General features: G+C 46.9%; 1 protein-coding gene across 2 annotated transcripts in view; it reads right to left on the reverse strand.

The window, feature by feature from the left end:
* Nucleotides 1-26,123, reverse strand: part of RBFOX2 (RNA binding fox-1 homolog 2) — a 249,488-nt gene that overhangs the window by 37,185 nt on the left and 186,180 nt on the right. For both annotated transcript variants that reach the window (XM_077829280.1, XM_077829289.1), the window contains exon 4: nucleotides 25,677-25,823. In XM_077829280.1, the coding sequence (XP_077685406.1) occupies nucleotides 25,677-25,823 (147 nt within the window). The remainder of the gene's footprint in view (nucleotides 1-25,676; nucleotides 25,824-26,123) is intronic.

The raw sequence follows: 26,123 nt of genomic DNA on the forward strand, positions 1-26,123 counted from the left end.
ACAGGCCCATTGGTTTCTCTTGACTTTTTTCTTCTCTCAGACTGTATTTCCAGAACAGTTTTATGGTCTTGTCCTCACTCATATTTTCAACAATCTCCCTCCTCTCCCATTCTACTGTTTCCCCTCAGACTAGCAACACCTCCCAAATGTAGTCACATCTTGCCATCTGCCTCCTCCTGAAAGGGCTGCAACAAAGAGAAAGTGAATTGTAATCCTACTTCTCTGAAGAGGATAATCACACAGGACTCCTATACTTGGGAATCATCTCCCTGCATAAGACAGATAGGAACTTCCCTAAACTCTTAGCTATTTTCAGATTTGGCAACCATAAAATGTTCAATAGTCATGAGTAAGACTGTAGGAAATAATGAGCTTGAAAATTTTTTAAAAGATTAAATCATGTTTTTAACTCCCCCGCCCACCCTCGAGGCATGTGTGAGAGACCATCAGTGTTGCTAACGCTCGCACATTTATCACGAGTAACACGATTTTGACCCCTGCGGCAGGAACTCTCTCCAGAGGGCTCACCTGAGATCAGGGCGGTGCTGTACAAATTCACTTGCTAACTAGTACAAATGATAACGATAAGTGCAATGTGGGAGTTGGAACTGGGATGCACTAAATTATATTTACACACACTCTGATTACTTCCAGGGGAAAGGCACTGTAGCTCATTAGCAAAGCCCTAAGGCATCCAGTCCTCCAGAAATACTAATGTTACACTTCTAGAATGAGGCTTGCTTTCTGAAAAGTTTATTAAATCAATATCTGACCTCCCAGGAACATACAAAGGCTGGGTCTTCCACTGTGTGGATACAGGCAATATCTCTTACACAATGCTCTCAAACACACACGACAGTAAAAGTGCTCTCCCCATCTCGTCCTTTAAGGGACAGCTCAAATCAACCAAAACACAAACACCAAAAATGCAATAAAAACAAACAAACATCCAAACTCACTTCTGAATATAATGTTTTGGCATATTAAGTAATTCTCACAATTACAGTCATTCCAGGGTCCTTACATTAACTATATATTGTATTGAAAAATTCTCCTGAATAACCTTACATTCCAAAAATGTCAAAAAAAAGTTACTGTTGCAAAATCAGTCACTCAAAAGTTAGGAAATGCCAGAACTAAGTTGGCCTGTATAACTTTAATTCAGCCCCCTTGTGCATATACATTATGATTCAGTCTAATTATGTGATCTCTTACTGTTTTTTCCACAGGACCCTTGCCTCATTCAACCTGGTAGTTAATGAGGCTGTTGTCTATATGACCCATCTCATTTGTTGCAGAGTTAGAAGGTATCTAGTGAATTTTCTTGGTACCCAATTTGAGAGACCTGGGGACAGATTTGCAGAAGTGTTGAGAACTCACAACAGCAAGAGAAGGTGATTGGAGCTGTGCTTTGAACATATAAAGTGATGTAAAAATGCCAGGTACCCTTAAAAATCAGGCCTTAGGTGTCTCAACTTGTGCACACAAAATTAGTGGATATTTCTGACAATTTTAGACCTTTCTCTCTGTGTGCCAGTTTCCCATCTGTAAAATGGGGATGATAACACAACTTCACTCTACAAGGGTGTTGTGAAGATAAATTCATTAATGTTTGTGAAACACATAGATAGCGTGGTGAATTCACAATAGGAATGGGCATGAGGAAATTAATTTTGTATTCACTGCAAAGTTTGGGTGTGTGTTAAATAAGGCTTGGGCTATACACTGAAGGAGGAAGACAAAAATATTTAACAACTCCCCATTCATTGGGCAATGTCCACCATTTTGAGCACTGAATAAGGCAGGGGTGCTTTGGAAAAATGTGTAATTAATTAGGGTTGCCAACTTTCTAGTCTCACAAAACAGAACACCCTAGCCCTACCCCTTCTCCGAGGCCCCGCCCCCCCACACTACATTCCCCCTCCCTCAGTGTCTCGCTCTCCCCCACCCTCACCCACTTTCACTGGACTGGGGCAGGGGGTTGGGGTGCAGGAGGGGATGAGGGCTCTAACTGGGGGTGCAGGCTCCAAGGTGGGGGCTCTGGGTGGGGGCAAGGACTTGGGGTGTGGGAGGGGGTGCAGGCTCTGGGGTAGGACTGGAGATGAGAAGTTTGGGGTGCAGGAGGGGGCTCCAGGCTGGGGGGTGAGGCCAAGAGAGCTGGAGTGCAATAGAGCTAGAGTATGGGATGGGGCTGCGGGTTGAAGCAGAGGGTTGGGGTGTAGGAAGGGGTGAGGACTCTGGGGCGGGGCCATGGATGAGGGGTTCAGGGTGTGGGAGGGGGCTCTGGGCTGGGGTGGGGGGGCGGGGTGAGGACTCTGGACTGGGGTGCAGGAGGGGCCTCTGGGTTTAGGGGGTCTCAGGGGCTGGGGCGTGGGCTTACCTCCAGCGGCTCCCAGACAGCGGCACAGTGCGGGGGGGGGGGGGGGGGGGCGGGCGCTAAGGCAGGCTACCAACCTGCCCTGTCACTGTGCTGTGCGACCCCCAGAAGCAGCCAGCAGGTCCAGCTCCTAGGCGGAGGGGCCAGGAGACTCCACGCGCAGCTCTCACCCGCAGGCACTGCGCCCCCCAGCTCCCATTGGCCAGGAACCAACAGTGCTCGGGGCAGAGGCAGCACATGGAACCCCATGCCCACCGCCTAGGAGCCGGCTCTACTGGCCAGTTCTGGGGCACAGCGTGGTGACAGCCAGGATAGATAGGGACTAGCCTGCTCTCGCGCTGCAGCACCTCTGACCAGATTTTTAACGGCCCGGTCAGCAGTGTTGACCGGAGCTGCCAGGGTCCCTTTTCAACCAGGTGTTTCAGTCGAACACCCTATAATTAATCAGGAGAAAGATGAGATATATGCTTTGCCAGAGGGTTTCACAGCTATTTATTGATGGCATAGAAATGTAGTGACTCAGGTATCCAGGGTTCAAATTACAAATTCTGGAGGGATGCATACACTAAATAGTTATAAACACTTCTGCCCCCACCTTCACCCCTAGCTTCTGCACCCATCCACGTCCCCCGTCCTACCCTCTTCCATGCCTTTACCTATACACCCTCACCCTATGGTTCCTTGCCCCCTTCACTCTCCCCAAACTCCTGCTCCTCAGCCCTCTGCATTCCAGTCAGGCTGTTTCTTCCTCCTCCACACTGCCCGGATGCTGGTGCAGGAGGGAGGACAAAGAACAGCACCACTGGCTCCTGGGAACTAGGAGGCGCCATTGAAAGAGAATTGCAGCTCAGGTGCTGCAATCCTGGGATGGATTGCAGAATAGATGGAATCTTCAGAAAAATTTATCTGCCAGCAGCTGACAAGTGCTTACTGAGCTTGCATAAACTGCAGTTTCCAGAGGCCTATAACTTGGCCCAGGTTGGGAGGATTTTCATGAGATTGTCAAAAGACATCTCTGACACTTGCACAACACCCCCTGCCAAATTTCAAGTCCCTGCTCCAGATATACCACAAAATGGTTGTACGAATTTTGTAACATGGGCAATACAACATATTTTTCCTGAATCTCATTTTTGGAAACAACTACACCATTTTAGCTGAAACTTTCACAAAAATTCAGGCAGTCATCCAGCCTACACAGTAAAAGTTTTGCAAAGTTATAAGCAACTGAAAATAGGGTCTTATACTGGAAGTGTTAGGTGAAGATGGTAGTGACACCTATTATTAAGGTTGCCCGTAATATACGTGTACATAAAACACACACAAAAGAACATTATTTAGGTTGCAGAGTCAAGCACTTGACAGGAAATGCCAGATTTATGGTTGCCCACTCAAACTTAATTCTGTCCCCCTGTGCATCCATCCTGTGCACTGAATGGGGCAGGTGTCCTGTAGGGAAAAGATATGTGATCATGTAATTAAAGATTGGCATAATGCATAACAGAAGGAAGCAGAATTAAGGTTGTGTGAACAGCCACAAATCTGGGATTTCCTAATTTTTAAGTGCTTCATTTTGCAACCTAAATAACTTTCTCAAGATTTTTTTTTAAATATACTAATGTTCTACATTTTTTAAACAGAAAAATAAAAGCAAACAACATTCTGTGCAACTGTAACCATGCCTCATCAGCAGGTTGAACATTCAGCAGTACAGCGCAGACTGCTAGCACTTGAGCTACAGGCCTAACTACATAAGTTGTCAGCAGCAGAAGGCTGTTCTCCTAGAGGGAGTATGATAGACTGCTAGGTCAAGTGCTGGGTATCCAAGCCTGGCCCACTCCTGTCTTTCCCACTGGGAAATGGTGGGGAATGCCTACTCACTGTATCTCCAGAGGTGCGGGGGGATTGGCTGCTGAACTGGAGGGAACCTGGCCTGTCTTTCTCTCCTTCCCCTGTGGGAAGTTGGAGGAGCTCCAGCCCCATTTCGTACCTGGGGCCAGGTGCAGGGCTAGTGGAGGGAGAGGAGAAATGAGCCTAGCTAGTTCCTGCCTCATGTGGTGCCCCCAGAGAAGGGTATGAGCCACTGGGGCCATGAGCTGTGAGCCCAGCCTTAGGGTGTTCAGGTGTTTCATTATTTTTTCATACTGTCAAAATTATCCTGAGGAATGAAAAGCAGAGAAGTGAAATGGTGAATTTTAACAGTTTATATCTCAGCAAAAGGTTGAATAGAACCTTACAGGATATAGAAAAGACATTTCTGTAGCTGGAGAGTGTTCCCCCTGCCAAATATCAACAGCTTTCTGTAAACAATGGAAGAGTGAGTGAGTTTTTTTTATAATGGAAAATATTAGGCAATTTAACTATAGGGGGTGTTACCAACTCCCCCATCGTGTTTTTTTTTTAAGTTGTAAACATGTGACCTTCTCCTGGGTGCTCACTCACCGCCTCAGAATGGCCTACATGGAGTCCCTTGCCTCACTTTCCCTCTTCAGGGGACTTCCTCAATAATTCAAACACTTCCATCCATTCCCATCCCTTATCAGGTTCTGCTTTATTACCTTAAACATTCATAATAAAGTTTTCAAGTCCATCCATTCTCCAAGGCCTTTCCAAGTTTCAGGTTTCTCTGCTGGAGCCTAATCGCTCCCAGCAGTCTCTCTTCCCCCTGAGAACTCTCTCTGCAGTTTCCTCCTGCTCTTATAGGGAAATCAAGTGATTCCGCCTCAGGTATGCTTCCTTAGTAATCAGGGTTGGCTGACCCCCAGGCCTCTAGCCCTTAAGGTGTAAGCCACCCTATGGTAGCACAATGATGCTTTGGTTAATAATAAGGCCTGTACCAAAGCACAGCCATATTAACAGCAGTCAGCTGGGACTACAACATCTATTCTTCATAGAATCATAGAATATCAGGGTTGGAAGGGACCTCAGGAGGTCATCTAGTCCAACCCCCTGCTCAAAGCAGGACCAATCCCCAACTAAATCATTCCAGCCAGAGCGTTGTCAAGCCGGGCCTTAAAAACCTCTAAGGAAGGAGATTCCACCACCTCCCTATGTAACCTATTCCAGTGCTTCACCACCCTCCTAGTGAAAAAGTTTTTCCTAATATCCAACCTAGACCTCCCACACTGCAACTTGAGACCATTACTCCTTGTTCTGTCATCTGCTACCACTGAGAACAGTCTAGATCCATCCTCTTTGGAACCCCCTTTCAGGCAGTTGAAAGCAGCTATCAAATCCCCCCTCACTCTTCTCTTCTGCAGACTAAATAATCCCAGTTCCCTCAGCCTCTCCTCATAAATCATGTTCTCCAGCCCCCTAATCATTTTTGTTGCCCTCCGCTGGACTCTTTCCAATTTTTCCACATCCTTCTTGTAGTGTGGGGCCCAAAACTGGACACAGTACTCCAGATGAGGTCTCACCAATGCCGAATAGAGGTAACTGAGGAGTTGGCCCATTTTATTGTATTGATCCCTTTCCCTATGATTTATAAACACACCCATTCCAAAGTGAATGGGCACATCCATACAATAACCGAGGCTGTACGTTCACTAGGGCAGGAACTGTCTGCTTCTCCCTGTTTGTGCCATGCCTGCCATAATGGGGTTCTGATACTGGTTGGACGATAGGCACTGCGGTAATAAAGCATGGTTAACATGAGTGGTGGAGGGAGAGCTGGTGGTGGTCCTTTTTGGCCGTGGAATCTATAAATTCCCCTGTTCATTCCCTCCCTTCCTGGGCCACAGGAAGAACAGGATTGCCTGCATTGCCCTCAACATGTTCAACACTTTCAGCTCTGTACTACAACAATGACTGTAATCAAATCTCATGTTTCAGGGCTTCAGCTGGTCACCTGCAAGGGTCAGGAAGGACATTTTTCCTGACGATGCACAACTAGCCTAACTAACCTAACTAGCTGGGGGTTATTTAGCTTTTCTCTGAAACATCAGAGATGGGCCAGAGCTGAAGATGGGATATCAGATGGGGTGAGCCAGTGCTCTGAGGTGGTACAGTGAATCCTCTTTCTTAGGCCTGGCCTACACTTGCAGTGGCATGTAGGGTACAAATAGCTGCATGCGGCAGTGAAAGGCTCTGGCATGGGTGACGCAGCAGGGAAATGGTCCAGCAATGGAGAGCTGCAGGAGCCTTTCCCCACTGCCAGAGTCTTTCACTGCCACATGGGTTCTTCTTTTGGCTTGCAGCTTATGCACCTGTGGGGAAGGGTGGGTGTGTCTTTGTGCCTCTCATTTTGTTTCCCACCCAGAAGGCATGAAGACAGGAGCTTTTTGTGAGAGTTCTTGTGGCAGAGGCCAAAACTGCATTATTTGTGATAAATCTGAGATTGCCTTTTGACACACTGGCAGTTTAGTATGGCCCCTCCCTTGTATTCTGTTCCAACTGGCACTGTCTTGGCTCATTCTCTAGAGCAGTCACTGTCCATTTCAAAACGTGCAGGAAAAAAAAAGAGACAGCTCCCCTAAAAATGAAAACCATAAAAATCATAAATGTGAGTTCTCCAGAATTGGCCAGATGACAACAAAAGGGAGAAATAATGTAAGGCTCGACAACCTTCCACCACCACAGAACAAAACTCCCCCTCCCCTTGGAGAACACTGTGTAGGGCCTGCCCCATCAGCACTCACAAAAGGAATCCATATAATTCACATCACCCCCTCTCTCTACTTAATCCAGCAAAAGGTGGAGTAGCCATTAGAGACCAAAGCCCCTACACTCTGACACACACAATCAAAACAACTGATAAACTGACTTACTACCTGTGAAATAATAGGAGTTCCCAGGCTTGAAGTGACTCAGTTGGAATCTCCCACACTCAGTCAAAATAGAATACCACATTTTAAAAACAGGATGACAGACCTGAAAGGGATTAAATACTTGCAGGGCTGCAACTCATTATCAACTGAAGAGACAGTAGGTTACCTTCAACTAGTCATGCTCGGACAAACCTCTTGCTCAACAGAACCTGGAAGTTTTCTAATAGGCTAGATCCAAATAAGGAAGCCACATAGACAGTAGGGTATGCAGACCACAACTGTCTTAGAAACCAGAGCGATAGGAAACTTCATATAAAAATACTGTTTCTTGGTAACCTCAGCAGTCTGAAACCTGCCAGCGAGGTAAAAAGCTCTTGGACTACAAGACAGTGAGTTACACAGACGATTGATTAGAACCAGGGTAAGTAGAATCTCAGTTTGATTGGACTGGCACCTGTGGATAGAATCCATATGTAACTGGATTTTAAAAGTTACAGGTTCACCTAGTTTCATATAGACCTTAGTGTAGACTTTCCCTGCAACTTAAATAAAAGCTTCAAAGATGTCTCAGCCAGACAACTGACACTCACCACTGCCTTCCACTAGAATGAACCACACAAGACCCTATGCATTCCAATGTGCAGACACAATTTTTGTGCAGCACAAACAAATGTCCCCAAGCAAGAAAGGCAGCCCAATAGTTGTTGACAGATGTACTGCTACCATTGGCTTAGGACAGATGCTTCTAGTCCTAGAGTTTTAGTTCTAGGGTATCCATTTGGACAAAGTCTGTTGCTCAAACAGCACTGAACATACAGTTCCCAGTTCAAGGTCACTCTAGAAAGTATATTATTGATGCAAGATGCAAGATAATGCCAGTGCCTCCTGTAACAGTAGCCACGAGAATCAGCAGATACTGACCGCCCCCTTCCCGCCACATGACAGGGAGGAGTATGACCTTTTGCAACCCCGACCCTTAGGGCCAGGAAATAAAGAGCAGTCCCTACCAGTACTACTGCGCCACAGCTTTTATTATACCTCCTTGCACCTATATCCGAGACTGTGGAAACAGAGTCAAGTACAAGGAGCATGTCCAGGGTGGGGAAAGATACCAGTGTCTTGACATCCTAAAGGTTAGGGGCCCCTCCATAAGGATGTCTAATGGATGCAGAGCAAGAAGTTGGAAGGCCCTTGGACAGCATCTGTACTTTTCTTTGTTTTCAGCTCCCGCACTCCTGACTGAATCAAGACCTATAATTTAGTTTTCTCTATCCCATTGTTTCCCCACTGAACCGCACTCAGCAGGAGTAACACTTCTATCTTCACCAGTTGTGAACGCAAAAACCTTCATCATACTAGGTGTGGACTTAGGGTCATTTAGTGGAAAAGAAGAAGAATGGTTACCTTACTGCAACTGTGGTTCTTCAAGATGTGATGCAGATGTGTATTCCAAGTAGGTGTATGAGCACATTGGAGCCAGAGACTTTTGCCTAGCAGTACCTGTAGAGCGGCCGTGCACACGCCCCGAACCATCTCAGTCCTTTCTTATCCAATGTCCAGGGAAAGATTCTGATGCAGAGGGGATGGCATGAGGGTTGTGGAATACACATCTGCATTGCACCTTGAAGAATCAGTAATAGTAAGCAACCGTTTCTTCTTCTTCAAGTAGATGCGGTTGTGTATTCCAAGAAGGTGACTAGTGAGCAGTACACCCAACCGGAGGCTCAGCTTGGAGTCTACCTGAACAAAGATTGCAGGACCGCTCTTCTGACATTAGTACCCACTCTGGAGGAAGCAATGATCGCATAATGGTCTGTAAAAGTACGCATGAACGACCCCGTGGTCGCCCTACCAATGTCCAGTATGGACATGTCAGGGAGGAACGTCACGACGTTGCCTGTGCTGTTGTGGAATACACCCGTATCTGGTCAGGAGGTGAAGCTGACACTCTCTTGTATGCAGTTTTGATGCAAGATGTTTATCCATCAAGAGATGGTCTCCACAGTGACCACTTGTCCCTTCATGCGGTCCACATACGATATGAAACAGGCGAGGCAAAGCACGAAACTTCTGTCCTGTTCAGATAGAAAGCTAGAGAGCGTCTGACGTCTAGCAGATGGAGGCATTGCTCTTCCAGGGAGGAATGTAGCTTAGGGGAAAATACAGGCAAATATACCACCTGGTTCAAATGAAACTGAGAGACCATCTTGGATACAAACTTTGGGTATGGCCAAAGCATAACCTTGTCCCTGGAGAACTGTGTGTAAGGAGGCCCAGCCGTCAGGGTCTGCAACTCACACCCCCTCCTGGCAGAGTTAATGACTATCAAGAATGCAGTTTTCTGAGACAGGAGGGACAGTGGGCAGGAAGCGAGGGGCTCGAACGGAGCTGCTAGAAATGTGTTCAGGTCCCACAAGAGGACTGGCTCTCCATTTCCAGTACATGCTGGCACTTTACAATGAGATACTCTGGAGGCTGAATCTGACAGGAAATCCTTCAATCCCTAGCTTTCATTAATAACAGTGGTTTGGAAAGGGTTAAATGGTTTTCCCCACCCATACTTCATTGAGGTTCATTTCTATGTCTGCTCCAGACTGCACGAAAACATTAGCTGATGCTTCATGCCTGGGGACAGAGCTGACCTCTGGGTTGCCATTCTATCCTTGAGGGACTTCTTCCCCAGCATCACATTCACTCCTTCCCCCCCATTCAATGCTGTCTACCCAATTTCACTCTTTGCACAGTATTTTTGGAAAACCACTCGAGGCAAGGGCTTTGAGTCTCTCAGAGATTATGTTGAGGCGATCAGACCTGACACACAAAAAGGGGAGGGAGGAGGAGGCGGCTTGCAACCACCCACAGCTGAAGACTCAAACAATCATGAGTCCCCTGAAGGAGACAGAAGGTTTGTTTCAATATGAGTCACCTAAGGAAAAGCCTCCTGCTTCCTGTGATGGGTGGAACTGAAGCCCCACATTACTGCTCCAGGCTGTGAATGTGTTAAGAGAAGCAGCACTGACAGGGAAAAAGGGAGCAGAGGAGAGTCATTGATTGTTTCTCTGGCAAAGCTGCAGAGTTTCTCAGTGCTGAAAAATGGCATGTAACTGAATTTGTGCTCAAAAGATACAGTTCTGATAGACCACTCCTGAAAAGCTCATACCTTTCTCACTGGACATACAGATATGCTGAGCACACTGGCACTGAGATTTACCAGTCACAATTCTCCCTTAAATCAATGCCACTGAGCTGGCTCTCTAGCTGTTGTTACTGCTGATCTAAGGCCTGGTCTACAGTATGCAGTTATTTCAGAATTAGCCAAGTTAATTCGAAATAAAACTAATTCCGTCCACACGACCAAACCGTTTTTTTCGATTTAAAGGGCTCTTTAATCTGATTTCTGTACTCCACCTCGGCAAGTGGAGTAGGGCTAAAATCGAGATCGCAGTTCTGGGTTACAGGTACTGTGGATGCAATTCGATGTTATTGGCCTCCGGGAGCTATCCCAGAATGCTACCTTGTGACCGCTCTGGACAACACTTTCAACTCCGATGCACTGGCCAGGTAGGCAGTAAAAGCCCTGGGAACTTTTGAATTTCATTTCCTGTTTGGTCACCATCAGCACAGTCCACTATCACAGGTAACCATGCAGAGTCCACCATCACAAGAGACCACACAGTCCCGGATTCGCAGACAAGCTCCAGCATCGCCCAAATGGGAGGTACTGGATCTCATCGCAGGTTGGGGAGACGAATCGGTTATGGCAGAACTATGTTCCGAAAAAAGAAACGCAAATATGTACGCTAAAATCTCTGGAGCCATGACGGAAAGAAGCTACTCCAGGGACACAGAGCAGTGTTGTACAAAAATCAAGGAGCTCAGGCAAGTGTACCAAAAAGCCACGGAGGCTAATAAGCGCTCTGGGTCACAGTCCCATACATGCCGCTTCTACCGTGAGCTGCATGCAATTATGGGGGGATGACATCACCACTACCCCACCACTGTCCGTGGACGGCTGCAAGGGGGCAGTTGCATGGAGCGAGGAGGATGAGTTATTGGAGGACGAAGAGGAGGAGGATGACAGTGCACAGGCAGCAAGTGGGGAATCCGTTTCCCCCCTTAGCCAGGAACTAGTCTTAACGCTGGAGACAATAGCCTCCCCTCACTCCCAAGGCGGGCTCCCAGACCATGACTCCGGAGAAGGCACTTCTGGTGAGTGGAGCCTGATCGGAGCCACACTGTCCGGGGTGGGGGGACACCCAGCCGCGCTGGGCTGTTCGCGTTTAGTTTAAAGGGCTCATCCCTGCTCAGAGCCTCATCGGAGCCACGTGGTGGGTGGGAGGAGGTGCTGTGTGAAGCTATCATCCCAGAAAGCCTGCAAGCCCTCCTTTTATATGGCAAACCCACCAGGCATTGCTTGCTATGGGAAATGGGGCCCGGCAGTTTGAAAGCATTGAAATGAATGCGGAAGAAGCAGAACCCCGCGTGTCTCTAGGGCTTACCATGGCTGCCTGCAAGCTGAATTCTGTTGCCTGGCTGCGTGTGATGGCTTACTCACACCAAAGTGGCAGGTACTTCAGTATAAGACGCAAAATGTGACCTTGTACAGAAAGAACATGTGCTGTGTACTATGAATTGCCTGTTTCACTAAGAAAGAGTGTCCCCTTTGTTCTCTAAAATGTATCTTTTAAAATACTACCCTCCCTTTTTCTCCTCCCACAGGTGCAAATGTTTCAATGTGGCCCCTATCTACTCTGTCCCAGAGGCTGGTCCAGATTAGAAGGCGGAAAAAACGAAGTTGGGACGACATGTTTGCTGAGATCATGCAGTCCTCCTGCACTGACAGGGCCCAGCTGAATGCATGGAGGCAAACAATTGCGGAGTCCCATAAAGCGTTAAATGAACACGAAGAGAGAAGGGACGCTCGCAATGAGAGCAGGTAGGATGCTATTGTCAAGCTCATGGGGGAGCAAACTGACATGCTTCGCTGTATGGTGGATCTAATGCGGGAAAGGCAGCAAGACCACAGACTGCTGCTGCAGCCCCTGTATAACCGCCGTCCCTCCTCCCCAAGTTCCATAGCCTCCTCACCCAGACGCCCAAGAACATGGGGCGGGGGAGGGGGAGGCTACAGGGACCCACACACTCAATCCCAGAGGATTGCACAAGCAGCAGAAAGCTGGCATATCTGAAACTTTGATTTGGTTTCTGGACTTGTCCTTCCCTCCTCCTCCACCCCCCTAACCCAGTACCCTCCCCGCCCCGGTCTACCTTCTGATTTCTCTCAATGTGTTTCAGAGTAACAGCCGTGTTAGTCTGTATTCGCAAAAAGAAAAGGTGCCACAAGTACTCCTTAGAGACTAACCAATATATCTGAGCATAAGCTTTCGTGAGCTACAGCTCATTTCATCGGATGCATTCAGTGGAAAGTATGTGTTGTGTTGTGCAACAAATAATAAAGAACAGTTTTTAAACAATTGTGACTTTATTTCCTTTCATATATATAGGGGATGGGTAACTTCAAGAGAGAAAAACACAACTGTCACACTGTACCCTGGCCAGTCATTAAACTGGCTTTCAAGGCTTCTCTCATGTGCAGCGCACCCTAATGCGCTCTTCTAATCGCCCTGTTATCTGGCTGTGCGAAATTGGCAATCAGGCGAGTTGCCTCAACCTCCCACCCTGCCATAAACGTCTCCCCCTTACTCTCACAGATATTGTGGAGCACACAACAAGCAGCAATTACAGTTGGAATATTGGTTGTGCTGAGATCTAACCGAGTCAGTAAACTGCACCAGCGTGCTTTCAAATGTCCAAAGCACATTCTACCACCTTTCTGCACTTGCTCAGCCTATAGTTGAACTGCTCCTTACTACTGTCCAGGGTGCCTGTGTACAGATTCATGAGCCATGGCATTAAGGGGTAGGCTGGGTCCCCGAGGATAACTATAGGCATTTCATCATCCCCAACAGTAATTTTCTGGTCTGGGAAGTAAGTCCCTTCCTGCAGCTGTTCAAACAGACCACAGTTCCTGAAGACGCGAGCGTCACGCACCTTTCCCGACCATCCCACGTTGATGTTGGTGAAACATCCCTTGTGATCCACCAGTGCTTGCAGCACCATGGAAAAGTGCCCCTTGCGGTTTACGTATTGGCCGCCCCAGTGTTCTGGGGGCCAAGATAGGGATATGCGTTCCATCTATTGCCCCACCGCAGTTAGGGAACCCCAATGCATTAAAGCCATCCACAATGGTCTGCACATTTCCCAAAGTCATTACCCTTGATAGCAGCTGGTCAACGATTGCGTTGGCTACTTGCAGCACAGCAGCCCCCACAGTAGATTTGCCCACTCCAAACTGATTCCCAAGTGACTGGTAGCTGTTGGGTGTTGCAAGCTTCCACAGGGCTATGGCCACTCATTTCTCAGCTGTGAAGGCTGCTCTCATTTTGGTGTCTTTGCTCTTCAGGGCAGGGGACAGCAAGTCACAAAGTTCCATGGAAGTGGCCCTATGCATACGAAAGTTTCGCCGCCACTGGGAATCATCCCATACCTGCAACACTATGCAGTCCCACCAGTCTGTTGTTTCCCGGGCCCAGAATTGGTGTTCCACAGCATGAACCTGGCCCATCGCCACCATTATCTCCCAATCGCCACATGCCGTGCTTCTAGGAACGTCTGTGTCCATGTCCTCATCAGTATAGTAATCGCGCTGTCGTCGCTTCCTCACCCGGTTTTGCAGGTACTGCACATACTGCTGGATAATGCGCAAGGTATTTACTATGGTCAAAATTGCAGTGGAGATCTGAGTGGACTCCATGCTTGCCGCGCTATGGTGCCTGCAAGGGTAATCCTGGAAAAAGGACGCAAAACATAGAAGAGCAGAGTGGCAGCACAAGAGATGCTGTTCGGTTCATGATAGCTGAAAAAAGGCGGGAAATGGATGTCTTCTGTGGCTTTCACAGAGGTGGGAGCCCAGGACAGACAACATGGAGAAGCTCGGTAGTGCAGCAAGAGCGGGAGAGCAGAGTTGGCAGCGGAAGCTGTGCTGCTCTGTTCACGATGGCCGACCAGAGTTGGCAGCGGAATCGGAAGAGATGAGGAAGAGAAAGAGTAGATACTTATCGAGGTTACATAGAAAGATGAGAGGAAATGCGAGGTGGATTCATAGTACCAGGAGAGAAACGGTGCACCATACTGCACCGTCTGCTGAAAGCAGTATGCCGTCTGCACGCCAAAAAGGCATGAAACGATTGTCTGCCGTAGTAGCTTTCATGGAGGGAGGAGCGACTGACGACACACACCCAGAAACACCTGCGCGAATGTTTCTGCCCCATCATGCACTGGGAGCTAAACCCAGAATTCCAATGGGCAGCGGGGACTGTGGGAACTGTGGGATAGCTACCCACAGTGCACCACTCTGACATTCGATGCTAGCCTTGGTACTGTGGATGCACTCTGCTGAATTCACGCACTTTAGTGGGGAGACACAAGACCGAATGTATAAAATAGCTTCCGAAAATTCAAATAGAATAATTTCAGAATAATTTTGTACTGTAGACGTACCCTAAGTCAAGTAACTTTAAAGCACAAAAATCACTTGGTGGAGAATGAAAATTAACAAGTAAAACATTTGTTTTTCCTCTGTGTAACATAACATGGCATTAGCTGGGCCTCAGTGAAGGACAGGAAATCCTTACTGCAAGTACCCAGCAGTTACAATGTGCTTTCTGGAAGAAACTTCATAAGATAGAAGTGTAGTTATTCAATGTGCCTCAGTTTCCCCATTAGTAAAACGCAGATGATGCTAGGTGCTCAGACACAAATGTGATGAGCCTGAATAGGTGATTCAGAGGATAGAGGCTCCTGAACTCCCAGGGCTGTGTGTGTCACACTAGAACAGGGGTCAGCAACTGATGGCACAAAAGCCAATTTTTAATGGCACGCTGCTGTCTGCCGGACCCCGGCAGACAGCAGCGTGCCATTTAAATTCCTGCCCAGCCCGGCCCGCTCTTTTCCGTCCCCCGCCCACTGCTCTCTCCTTGCAGGACAGGCAAGCTTCCCCCTCCCCCAGCTTCTTCCCCCAAAGTGCTGGGTTCCTGCCCCTCCTTCTCTCCCTCCCTGCAGCCAATCCGCAGATGGCCTGGTTACGGAGGGGGAGAGGGAAAAGTGGAGCCGCAGCAGCGCTCTCTTCTCCGGGGACCTTGGGGAAGGGGGGTGGAATCAGGGCATATCCCCTCCAGGCCCCTGCCGTGAGCTGCTCAGGGCAGGGGGCTGGGAGCACTCCCATGACCCCAGCCCACACCCCATGCCCTCTGCCCTGACTCCTGCATCCCCTCACACACACCCCAGCCCCCTGCCCTGACCCCTGAACCCCCCAACAACCCCCAGCCCTCTGCCCTGACCCCTGCACCCACCCCCCTCAAACACCCTCAGCCCTCTGCCCTGAACCCTCCTCACACACACCCAGCCCTCTGCCCTCACTCCCACACCCGCCACACACCCCAACCCCGTGCCCTGACTCCTGCACCCCTGCACACAACCCCAGCCCTGACTCCGGAACCCCCCACACATACCCAGCCCCCTGGCCTGACACCTGCACCCTGCTCACACACCCCAAGCCCCCTGCCCTGAGCACCAAATGGGAGCTCCTGCACACACACACACCTCACATTCCCACCTGCACCCCTCACACCAAATGGGAGCTGCCCAGGTAAGCACTCCACACCCAAACCTCCTGCCCCAACCCTGAGCCCCCTCCCTCATTCTAGCTCCTAGCCAGACTCTGCACCCCAACCTGCTCCTTCACCCCCAGCCCTGGTCTCCGTGCACTCCCAGCATCATCTCAGTGCAGAGAGAGGAAGAGAATGGCTAGAACCAGGGAGAAGGTAGGTACCTACTCTATGTGGACAGGGCCGGGACCCCACGCCGGCAGTGGGCTAAGAGAGACCGGCAGCCGGGACTCTGGGTGGCAGGAGCCGGCAGACGGAACCCCAGCCCAGCAGCAGACTGAGTGGCAGCGGGCAGAGCCACTCAGCCCACTGCTGGTCTGGGGTCTCGGCCGCCAGCCCCATTCAGCCCACTGCCAGCCCGGGGTTCTGGCTGCCAGCCCCTTACCAGCCGGGGTCCTGGCTGCTGACCTAGTTGAATGGAACCCCAGGCCGGCAACTGGCTGAGCAGGCTGGCGGTGTAAGATCAGCATTTTAATTTAATTTTAAATGAAGCTTCTTGAACGTTTTGAAAACCCTGTTTACATACGACAATAGTTTAGTTATATAATAAATAGAGCGAGACCTTCTAAAAAACGTTAAAATGTATTATTGGCATGTGAAACCTTAAATTAAAGTGATTAAATGAAGACTCGGCACACCGCTTCTAAAAGAAAAGGAGTACTTGTGGCACCTTAGAGACTAACCAATTTATTTGAGCATAAGCTTTCGTGATGCATCCGATGAAGTGAGCTGTAGCTCACGAAAGCTTATGCTCAAATAAATTGGTTAGTCTCTAAGGTGCCACAAGTACTCCTTTTCTTTTTGCGAATACAGACTAACACGGCTGTTACTCTGAAACCTGTCACTTCTAAAAGGTTGCTGACCCCTGCACTAGAAATAAACCCAGGTTATCTGCACAGCAGTAGATTGTGCTGCCATCTACTACATTAACTGCCTGGAACTCAAAACCAGGTCTCTCACAGTGCCTACTCCCACCCCACTGCAAGAAACCAGGACTAACCCTTATCTTCCACAGTACACAGCACTCCCAGCTCCTACTGGTCAGCAGAGTTGAAGACCAGTGCTGGTTGTTTTAACATTTTGGCACATTTCATTCACTTCACCCTGGCCAACATGTGAACTGAGAGCCCATTTTTGCTCTCATTTAAACCACTGTTAATTAAAAATCCATGAATTTTGGAGATTAACAATATTGTAATTGCTAATGACACACAAACCAGAATCATAGAAATGTAGGGCTGGAAGGGACCTTGAGAAGTGGCAGGACTAAGTAAACTTAGACCATCCCTGACAAGTATTTGTCCAGCCTGTTTTTAAAAATCTAGTGATGGTGATTCCACAACCTCCCCTGTAAGCTTGTTCCAGAACTTAACTGTCCTTCTAGTTAGAAAGCTTTTCCTAATATCTAACCTAAATCTCCTTTGCTGAAGATTAAGCCCGTTACTTCTTGTCCTACCTTCCGTGGACATGGGGAACAATTGATCGCAGTACTTTTTCTAGCAGCCTTTAACATATTTGAAGACTGTTATCAGGCCCCTCCCCTCCGTCTTCTTTTCTCAAGACTAAACGTGCCCGTGTTTTTTACCCTTTCCTCACAGGTCAGGTTTCCTAAACCTTTTATCATTTTTGTCATTCTTCTCTGGACCCTCTCCAATTTGTCCTCATTTTTCCTAAAGTGTGGCACCCAGAATTCGACCCAGTACTCCAGCTGAGGCCTCCCCAGTGCAGAATGGAGCAAGACAAGTACCTTCCATGTCTCATACAAAACACTCCTGTTAATACACCCCAGAATGTTATTAGCCTTTTTGGCAGGTGCATCACATTGATGACTAATGCAATTTGTGATCTACTGTAACCCCCACATTCTTTTCTGCAGTACCATCACCTAGCCACTTAAGTCTCCATTTTGTAGTTGTGCATTTGATTGTTCCTTCCAAAAGAAGTAATTTGCACTTGTCTTTATTGAATTTCATCTTGTTGAATTCTGACCAATTCTTCAAATTGCCAGGGTCCTTTTGAATTCTAATCCTCTCCTCCAAAGGGCTTGAAACCCCTCCCAGCTTGGGGTCATCTGCAAATTTTATAAGCAAACGCTCCACTCCATTATCAAAGCCATTAATGTAAATACTGATGAGTGCCTAACCCTGGAATGACCCCTGTGGGATCCCATTAGATATGCCCTCCCAGTTTCACAGTGAACCACTGATTATTATTAAGTATGGTCTTTCAACCAATTGTCCACTCACCTTATAGTAATTTCATCTAGACCACATTTCCTTAGTTTGCCTATGAGAATGCCATGCAGGACTATGTCAAAAGCCTTACTAAAATCAAGATATAGCACATCTACTGATTCCCCCACATCCACTACACCAGTAACCCTGCCAAAGAAGGAAATTAGGTTGGTTTGACATGATTTGTTCTAGACAAATCCATGCTGGCTATTCCTCATAAAAAGCAGCTACTCACTCTGTACTGTAACTATTGTTCTTTGTGATTTGATGCAGACATGCATTCCATGTAGGTGTGTGCACTGAAGCCAAAGAACTTTGCCTAGCCTGTGGCCCTAGCCCCTCTCCTGGCTAAACAAGGGCGGTGCTTCCCCAACCCCCTTCAGTTCTTTCACACCAAATAACAAGAGTACAGACTCTGATGCAGAGGGTGGGTTGTAGAGTACAGGTCTGTATCACATCTCAACAAACTGCTGTGCAGATAAGTAACCGTTTTTAATTCTTCGAGTAGATGCAGCCATGTATTCCAGGCAGGTGACTCACAAGCAGTACTCGTGGGAGACAGAGTTCAGAGTCTATTTAACAAGGACTCCAGGAATGCCTTCCCAAAACTTGCATCTGATCTAGATGCAGCTGAAATGGCATAATGGCTTGTAAGAGTACGTACAGAGAATCAAGTGGCAGCCCTGCCAATGTCCAATATAGGAATGTCACTTAGAAATGCTATCAACATTGCTTGGCCCTTGTGAAATGAGCTTGCACCTTTTCAGGAGGCATAGTCTGAGCTATTTCGTATACTGGCATGACACAGGAAGTACCACCAGGAGATTGTCTGTCAAGAGTCTGCTTGTCCCTTCATTCAGACCGCATCTGAAACAAACAGATGAGGTGAAGAATGGAAAAGTTTAATCCTATCCAAGTAAAAAACAAAACGTCACCTGATTTCCAATGTGTGACGACGCTGCTCCTCTGGGGTGAATGCAGCTTAGGGAAGAATACGAGCAGATCTATAACTTAGTTCAAATGAGACTGAGAAACCACATTAGGAAAAAACTTAGGGTACAATCACAGGTCACTTTATCTTCGGAAAATTGTGTGTAAGCAGGCTCTGCCATCAAAGCTTGCAACTCTCTCCTTGCAGATGTTATTGCTTCAAGAAAAGTGATTTTTTGACACAGAAAGGAGAAAGAAGTTGCCAGAGGCTCAAATGGAAGTCCCAAAAGAACCACTAAGAGAGCATTAAGATTCCACAAAGGAATCAGTTCTTTACCTGGTGGGTGGAGATGAGTGACACTTTTTCAAGAACCTCAACACCATGGAGTTTGAAAACAACAACTTCCGAAGGATGGATGGACGGATGGATGGATGTGTTAGGATATAGATATTCAGGCCTGTCTGCAAAGGCCTATACTTTAAGAATTTAGGGGTATTCTTATCACTTGGCTAGTTCTAGAGGTATAAAAGAAAGAATCAAAATCACTGTCTGCTGGTGTAAGGGCCTTCTCTTACTGTGACAGTCTGAGGCCCTGTTCTTAGGCTAAGGCCTTTGGCTAAGCAGCAGAGGCAGCCATAAGCTAGGAAGCGAACGGTCACCTCCTCACATTCCAAACCAGTCACATTGAAATAAGGTGCTATTGGGCTGTCAGGCACTATCAGGACAGGATTGTATTCCTATCACCTCCAGAGAAAGGGAAGTGCCTAGAAAATGTAAAAGGAAACTTGGTTTGATAGCATCCTGTCTGGCAAGAACTCACTTATCAATAGCTGGGATGTGAAATCCTCACTTCTGTATTGTTTTGTCATTATAGTTCCCACTTTGCTATTGTTTGTCTGTATAATCTCTGTCTGGTTCTGTGATTGTTTCTGTCTGCTGTAGAATTAATTTTGCTGGGTGTAAACTAATTAAGGTGGTGGGATATAATTGGTTAGCTAATCATGTTACAATATGTTAGGATTGGTTAGTTAAATTTCAGTAGAATGATTGGTTAAGGTATAGCTAAGAATAATACTATATAAATTAGGGGCAAACAGGAAGTAAGTTGGGATTCGAAAATAAGGAAAAAGGAACTTGTATTTAAGTTTGCTGGAAGTTCACCCCAATAAACATCGAATTCTTTGCACCTTCGGACTTCGGGTATTGTTGCTCTCTGTTCATGCGAGAAGGACTAGGGAAGTGGGAGAGTGAAGGAATAAGCTCTCTAACAGGATGGAATGCTGAAATTGCTGCCAGAGACACTTTCAAAGAACTAAGTCCAAGACCAGAAGACTGAAGGTGTAACAACAGGTCCTGGATACAAGCCATCATTGACTGAACTCCTCAGGTTAACAACCACACTGAAATCCACTTCGACTTGGCCAAATAGGCCACTTTGGTGGAGGGCTTTCTACTACTAAACTTGTTGGACCATCTGCGAACATCCTTCCTCCTTCTCACCTAGTTGCAGCATCCATGCTCTGAGATGAGCTGAGTGCTGGATGCAAAACCTGACCATGATGCTGAGTCAGGATATCAAGATGAAATGGAAAGAATATGGGAAGCCGTAACAATGATGCGAGGAGGTTGGAGAAACAACACTGTCTTGGCCATGCTGGAGCAATAAAAATAAGCTTGGCAGTGTCCAATTTCAGCTTGAGAATGGCCTGCGAGATGACTGGAATTGAAGGGAAACCACACAGGGATGACAATTCCCAGCTCAGGCAGAAAGGTCAAGGAGCCTGGACAGAAACCCCCTCATGGGCAAAACAGCTGGCATTTCTTGTTGTCTTTCATAGAGAACAGGGCGACAGTTGGGATGCCCTAAAATGCAAAGATTGACCATAGAACTCTGGGCTTTAGGGACCATTTTCTGTTGAGATGATCCGTCAGATGATTCTGGATCCCACGAAAGTGATCGGCCACAGGGGTAAAGTTTTCCCTGATGCAAAACTCTCAGAGCCTGATCGCCTCTTGACACATCATGTTGGAGTGTGCTCCCCCATGTCTGTTCACAAACAGTAATACATTGTGGTGGTATTGTTGGTAAGGATGTGCACTGCTGAGTCCCTGATGTGATCTTGAAGTACCTGACAGCCATTGTAGATGGCATGAAGCTCCAGGACATTGATATGCAGAGAAGCTTCCTCCTCCGACCACAGTCCTTGAACTTTCAGCGACCCCAGATGTGCTCCCCAATCTATTAAGGAGGCAACAATGACAAGAGGCCTGGTTGGTGAGGACAGAGAGAAAGGAACACCCTGGCACACTTTGTCCCGAACCATACAGCAGTGGTTCTCAACCAGGGGACTGGGGCGGTTTCAGGAGGTCACCCAAGCAGGGTCAGTGTTAGACTCGCTGGGACCCAGGGCAGAAAGCCAAAGCCCCACCGCATGGGGCTGAAGTCCATGCCCTGAGCCCCACCACCTGGGGATGATGCCAAAGAAATTGAACAACTTAGCTTTGCGGGGGCCCCTGTGGCATAAGGCCCCAGGCAGTTGCCCTGCTTGCTACCCCCTAATGCCGGCCCGGGCTTTTATATGGAGAAAACCAGTTATTGTGGCACAGGTGGGCCGTGGAGTTTTTATAGCACGTTGCGGAGGGCTCAGAAAGAAAAAGGTTGAGAACCCCTGCCATACACCACCGTAAAGAGTCCAGGATTGGCAGAGGAAGTTGAACCAGTCTGTCCAAGAGATGATCGTTTGGATGATACACCAACTTCAGCCACATCTAAAAAGGATGAAGGCACAACCTGGCATATTGGACTACCTATGTGCATGCAGCATATGGCCTAGAAACCTCAGGCATACTCAAGCTGTGGTTGAGGGTTGAGACTGCAATTCCAGACAAAGATGGTGAATCATGTGGAACCAATCAGTTGGTAGAAACAGTCTCAAACTCAGAGTCTAGCGGGACCCCAAAGAACTCAATTCTTTTAAAGTTTGAACCAATGTTGACTTCCCACTGTTTAGGATGAGACCTAGATGACCAAGTAAGCATAGCATGAACTGAAGGTGACAGGATTTCGTCTCTGGACTTGCCCTTCAGTATCAAATCGTACAGATACAAGAAGCTAGAAACTCCCCTCTTCCTGAAGTACACTGTCACCACAATCATGCACTTGGTAAAAACCCAGGAAGCAGAAGACAGATGAAAGGAAGCACGGTGTACTGACAGTGCTGGTCTACCATGACAAACCTGAGAAACCTTCTGTGGCTCGAAAGAATTGCTACATGGAAATAAACATCCTGAAGGTCCAGGGCAGCAAGCCAGTCATTGTGATTTAACACAGGGAGAATGATTGCAAGGGTGACCATACAGAATCTCACAAATCTTACATTCTATCAGACAACAAGAAAGAGGAGGACAACCCCAATCTGGATATCGAGGAGTTCCGAAGATTCTGCAGTGAGAACAGAGAGCCAGCCCCAATGGGGCGATCAAACAATTGGACTCATCCGAAGCCCAACACGGGGGCCAGCATTGCTGCTGAAGAGGAATGGGGAATCGACGGTATTGAGCAAGACACACTCCCACTCAGTACTGGGAGAGGCACCAGTACCAAGGCCCAGGGTAGTACCAAACTCGACAATGGGACTTCCTAAAAGTGCAATGACGGTGTCACAGGACACACCAGCAGTGAGGGGGCCTTTGACACTGGGCCCAGCATCAGCCTCAACTCCACAGTTTGGGACATGGGCAATGCATGCTGCCATGCTAACGAACCCAGCACCTTTGCAACATTGCCAGAATGTGCCGAAGACATAATAGAGGACAAAGTGGTAGAAGCTATGGCACTTGAAAACTCCTGAAGTAGTGAAGAGTTAGGGACTGAGCGGCAAAGCAGGTCTGATGTCTGCTGATATGCCACTGGTGTGGAGACAGTTAACACTGGTGCCAACATCATCAGTACCAGATTCAGCAGACACCCCGTGGCTGGAATCAGGGAGTCAACAGTACCGGCTCTTGCTGATCTCAGTGCAGTACCAAGGACTGATTAGACGACCTGCTCCATCCCACATGCCGGAAGGAGTGTGATGCTGGTCAGCACTCCTCTTAGAAGCAGCAGAACAGTCTCCCGAGCCTGAAATGGTTCCGATTAGTCTTATCAGATGTCTTTCTTGTTGCAATGAAGGAATAACAACTCCTCTTTCTCTTGGAGGAAACACCAGAGTCCAAACATGGAAAGGCATTGTTTGCTGGTTCTGAAGGCAACTACCGACAAGACAAGGGCCTGGGTGCTGAAGCGATCTGATGGTCTGCTCCAGAAGGTGCTGCTTTGGCTGTAAGTCTCTTGCTACCTGAATCCTCTTTTTGAATGATTTACAGATGGAGTACCATTCCTCAGTGTGTCCCTCACCGAGATACAACAAGCATCTCATGTGGGGATCACTATTAAGGAGATGGACAATGCTTGAACCTGGTGAGGGCAACACACAGGGTAACTAACTACTCTAATGCTTTACTAACACTAAACAAAACCTAAAGGACTAATAACTACTATTCTAGAAGAAAAACTCAGAAAAACTGACACTGAAAATGTAAGGTGAAACACCACACATAGCTCTGACTCTAGCCATGGGTGCAGAGAAGGAACTGAGGTGGGCTGGGGCAGTGCCACCCTTATATAGCCAGGGTAGATGCTAGGACCACAGGGCACAAGCACCGTCCCTGCAGGTACTGCTAGGCAATGTTCTCCGGCTTCAGTGCACTGATGCATGCACATGCCTACATGGAAAACAAGGCCACATCTACTCGAAGAACTACCCTATTATCCTCCAGATGCTTACAAATTGATTGTTTAATAATTTGGTTCCAGTATCTTTCCAGGTATCAAAGTTAGGTTGACTCGTCTATAAGACCTTGGGTACTCTTTGTTCCCCTTTTTAAAAAGAGATACAATATTTGCCCTTCTCCAGTCTTCTGGGACTTCACCTGTCCTCCAAGAGTTCTCAAAGATAATTGTTAATAGTTCCAAGATTGCTTCATCTAGTTTCTTAAGCACCCTAGGATCAATTTCAGCAGGACCTTCCAACTTGAATACATCAAATTTATCTAACTAGTCTTCAACCTGTTCTTTTCCTATTTTGGCTAACATTCCTTCTCCTTCCCCCTTGTTAATATTAATTGTGTTGAGTATCTGATCACCATTATTGTTTTAGTGAAGACTGAACCCAATTAGGCATTAAATACCTCAGTTTTCTTGATGTCATAAGTTATTAGTGTTACTTCCCCACTAAATAGCGAGCCTACATTTTCCTTTGTCTTTCTCTTGCTCCCAATGTATTCAAAAAACTCCTTGTTGCCTTTTATGTCCCTTGCTGGGTGTAACTCAAAGGCTAAATGCCTTCGCCTTTCTGTTTTATGCCGACATGCTCATGCCATTCTTTTATACTTCTCCTTAGCAATTTGTCCATATTTCCACTTTTTGTAGAATTCATTTTTGATTTTCAGGTCATTAAAGAACTCCTGATAGAGCCAAATTGACCTCTTACTATTCTTATCTTTCCCTTGCATCGGGATAGTTTGCTGATGTGAATTAGGTATGGTTTCATAGGACACCTGCCTCATTCAGTGAATACTGTTCAAGCTGTACAATGACTGAAGCAAGAGTCCTGCAGAACCAGTTGTAGGTGACGGTGCACTTAGAAATGATTTACACATACACTCAGGGAACAACTATCAAGATTTCATGAGCAACCTTAACATTGTATTTCCTGTCTTGAGCTCTTCAGTCTGCAGCCTTAGCATGCAACAAAGTTTTGTTTTGTTTTATTAAATAGAATTCCCTAGATTTTGTTAAAAGAAAAACAAAACACTTAATTACATGGAACTATTTGCAGACAACACTAGTACATTGTCAACCACACAGGATGAGCAGCCAACAAGCCAAAGGTTCCTGTGGATCGTATAGACACTTCACTTGAAGCATAGCTCTTGCAAAGCCTTGTATCATCCTTTGAATTCGTGTGTGTCCATGGTGAACTAGTCCCTGGGCCAAACTCTGCCCCACAGAGTTTACAATCTAAGACGACAGGTAATGTACAAAGGCTGGAAGGATGGGGGAGCAGGCTAAAAGATACAGTCAAACTACACACAATGTGTATGTTATATACTTTTAAAAATACTATCCCCTCACCAATGGCCCCTCAAATATTATTTGGCCAATTTCTTCACAGGAATGTCTTCATAAGGTCCCAGAAGTGGATCATAAGGAGGCCCTTAAATGTTTCAGAAAGTTTGTAACCAACTGAAAAATAACGCTTTAGAATGGAAACACTAAATCAACCTTAGCTATGAAGCCTTATTTTCACTAGGCAACAAGGCAGAATTTTATCCATTGTTTGCTAACACATGATAAAATCTTACTGCAGAAAGGGCAAGTGATAGCAAGTAGAGGTAAACCCTACCTAGTGCTTACCTCGCCCTGCTAATATGTGAAAACTACAAATTACCCTGTTCACACTGGGATTTTACCATATTAACGAACATGTAGTAAAAACACCTTTTTTCCTAACATAGACACGCGATCAGTGTCACCATGTACTGTACTTATAGTGAAGTAGAGTCCATTGTTCCTTAAAGGCTTCAGTAACTTACCCCAAACATCTGTCGGAGGTCTGGATCCCGGAAACGGAAGGGAATGTTAGAGACATGAAGCCGCTTTGGAGTGGACTTGCTCTCAGTATTCTCACTGCTTTGTGTCTGTGACTGCTGTCCATCTGTCTGTGCCCCTCCTTCTGTTTGCTGAAATCAAACAGTGACAAAAAGAGAAGTGAAGAGAAATCATACCAATTCCAACCAACCCTTATGAGGTAGTCTCTGCCTATGTATTTACACTATACTTGTAACCGTGACACAGTAAGTTTGATAATCCCAGCAAACAACTGATCTTTTATTTCTCCCTCCTTTCCATGAGCAAATAGTAAGAGGATCTTAGACTTCTTTCTCTCCCCTTCTCCACCAATATAATATTTTAGCTTAGTAGTGTTTTGTTTTGTTTTTTTAAAGTAGTTTCTCCTCTCTTTCCCTTGGCTTTTCTTCCCC

Source organism: Eretmochelys imbricata, chromosome 1, assembly GCF_965152235.1.
Source record: "Eretmochelys imbricata isolate rEreImb1 chromosome 1, rEreImb1.hap1, whole genome shotgun sequence".
NCBI lineage: Eukaryota > Metazoa > Chordata > Testudines > Cheloniidae > Eretmochelys > Eretmochelys imbricata.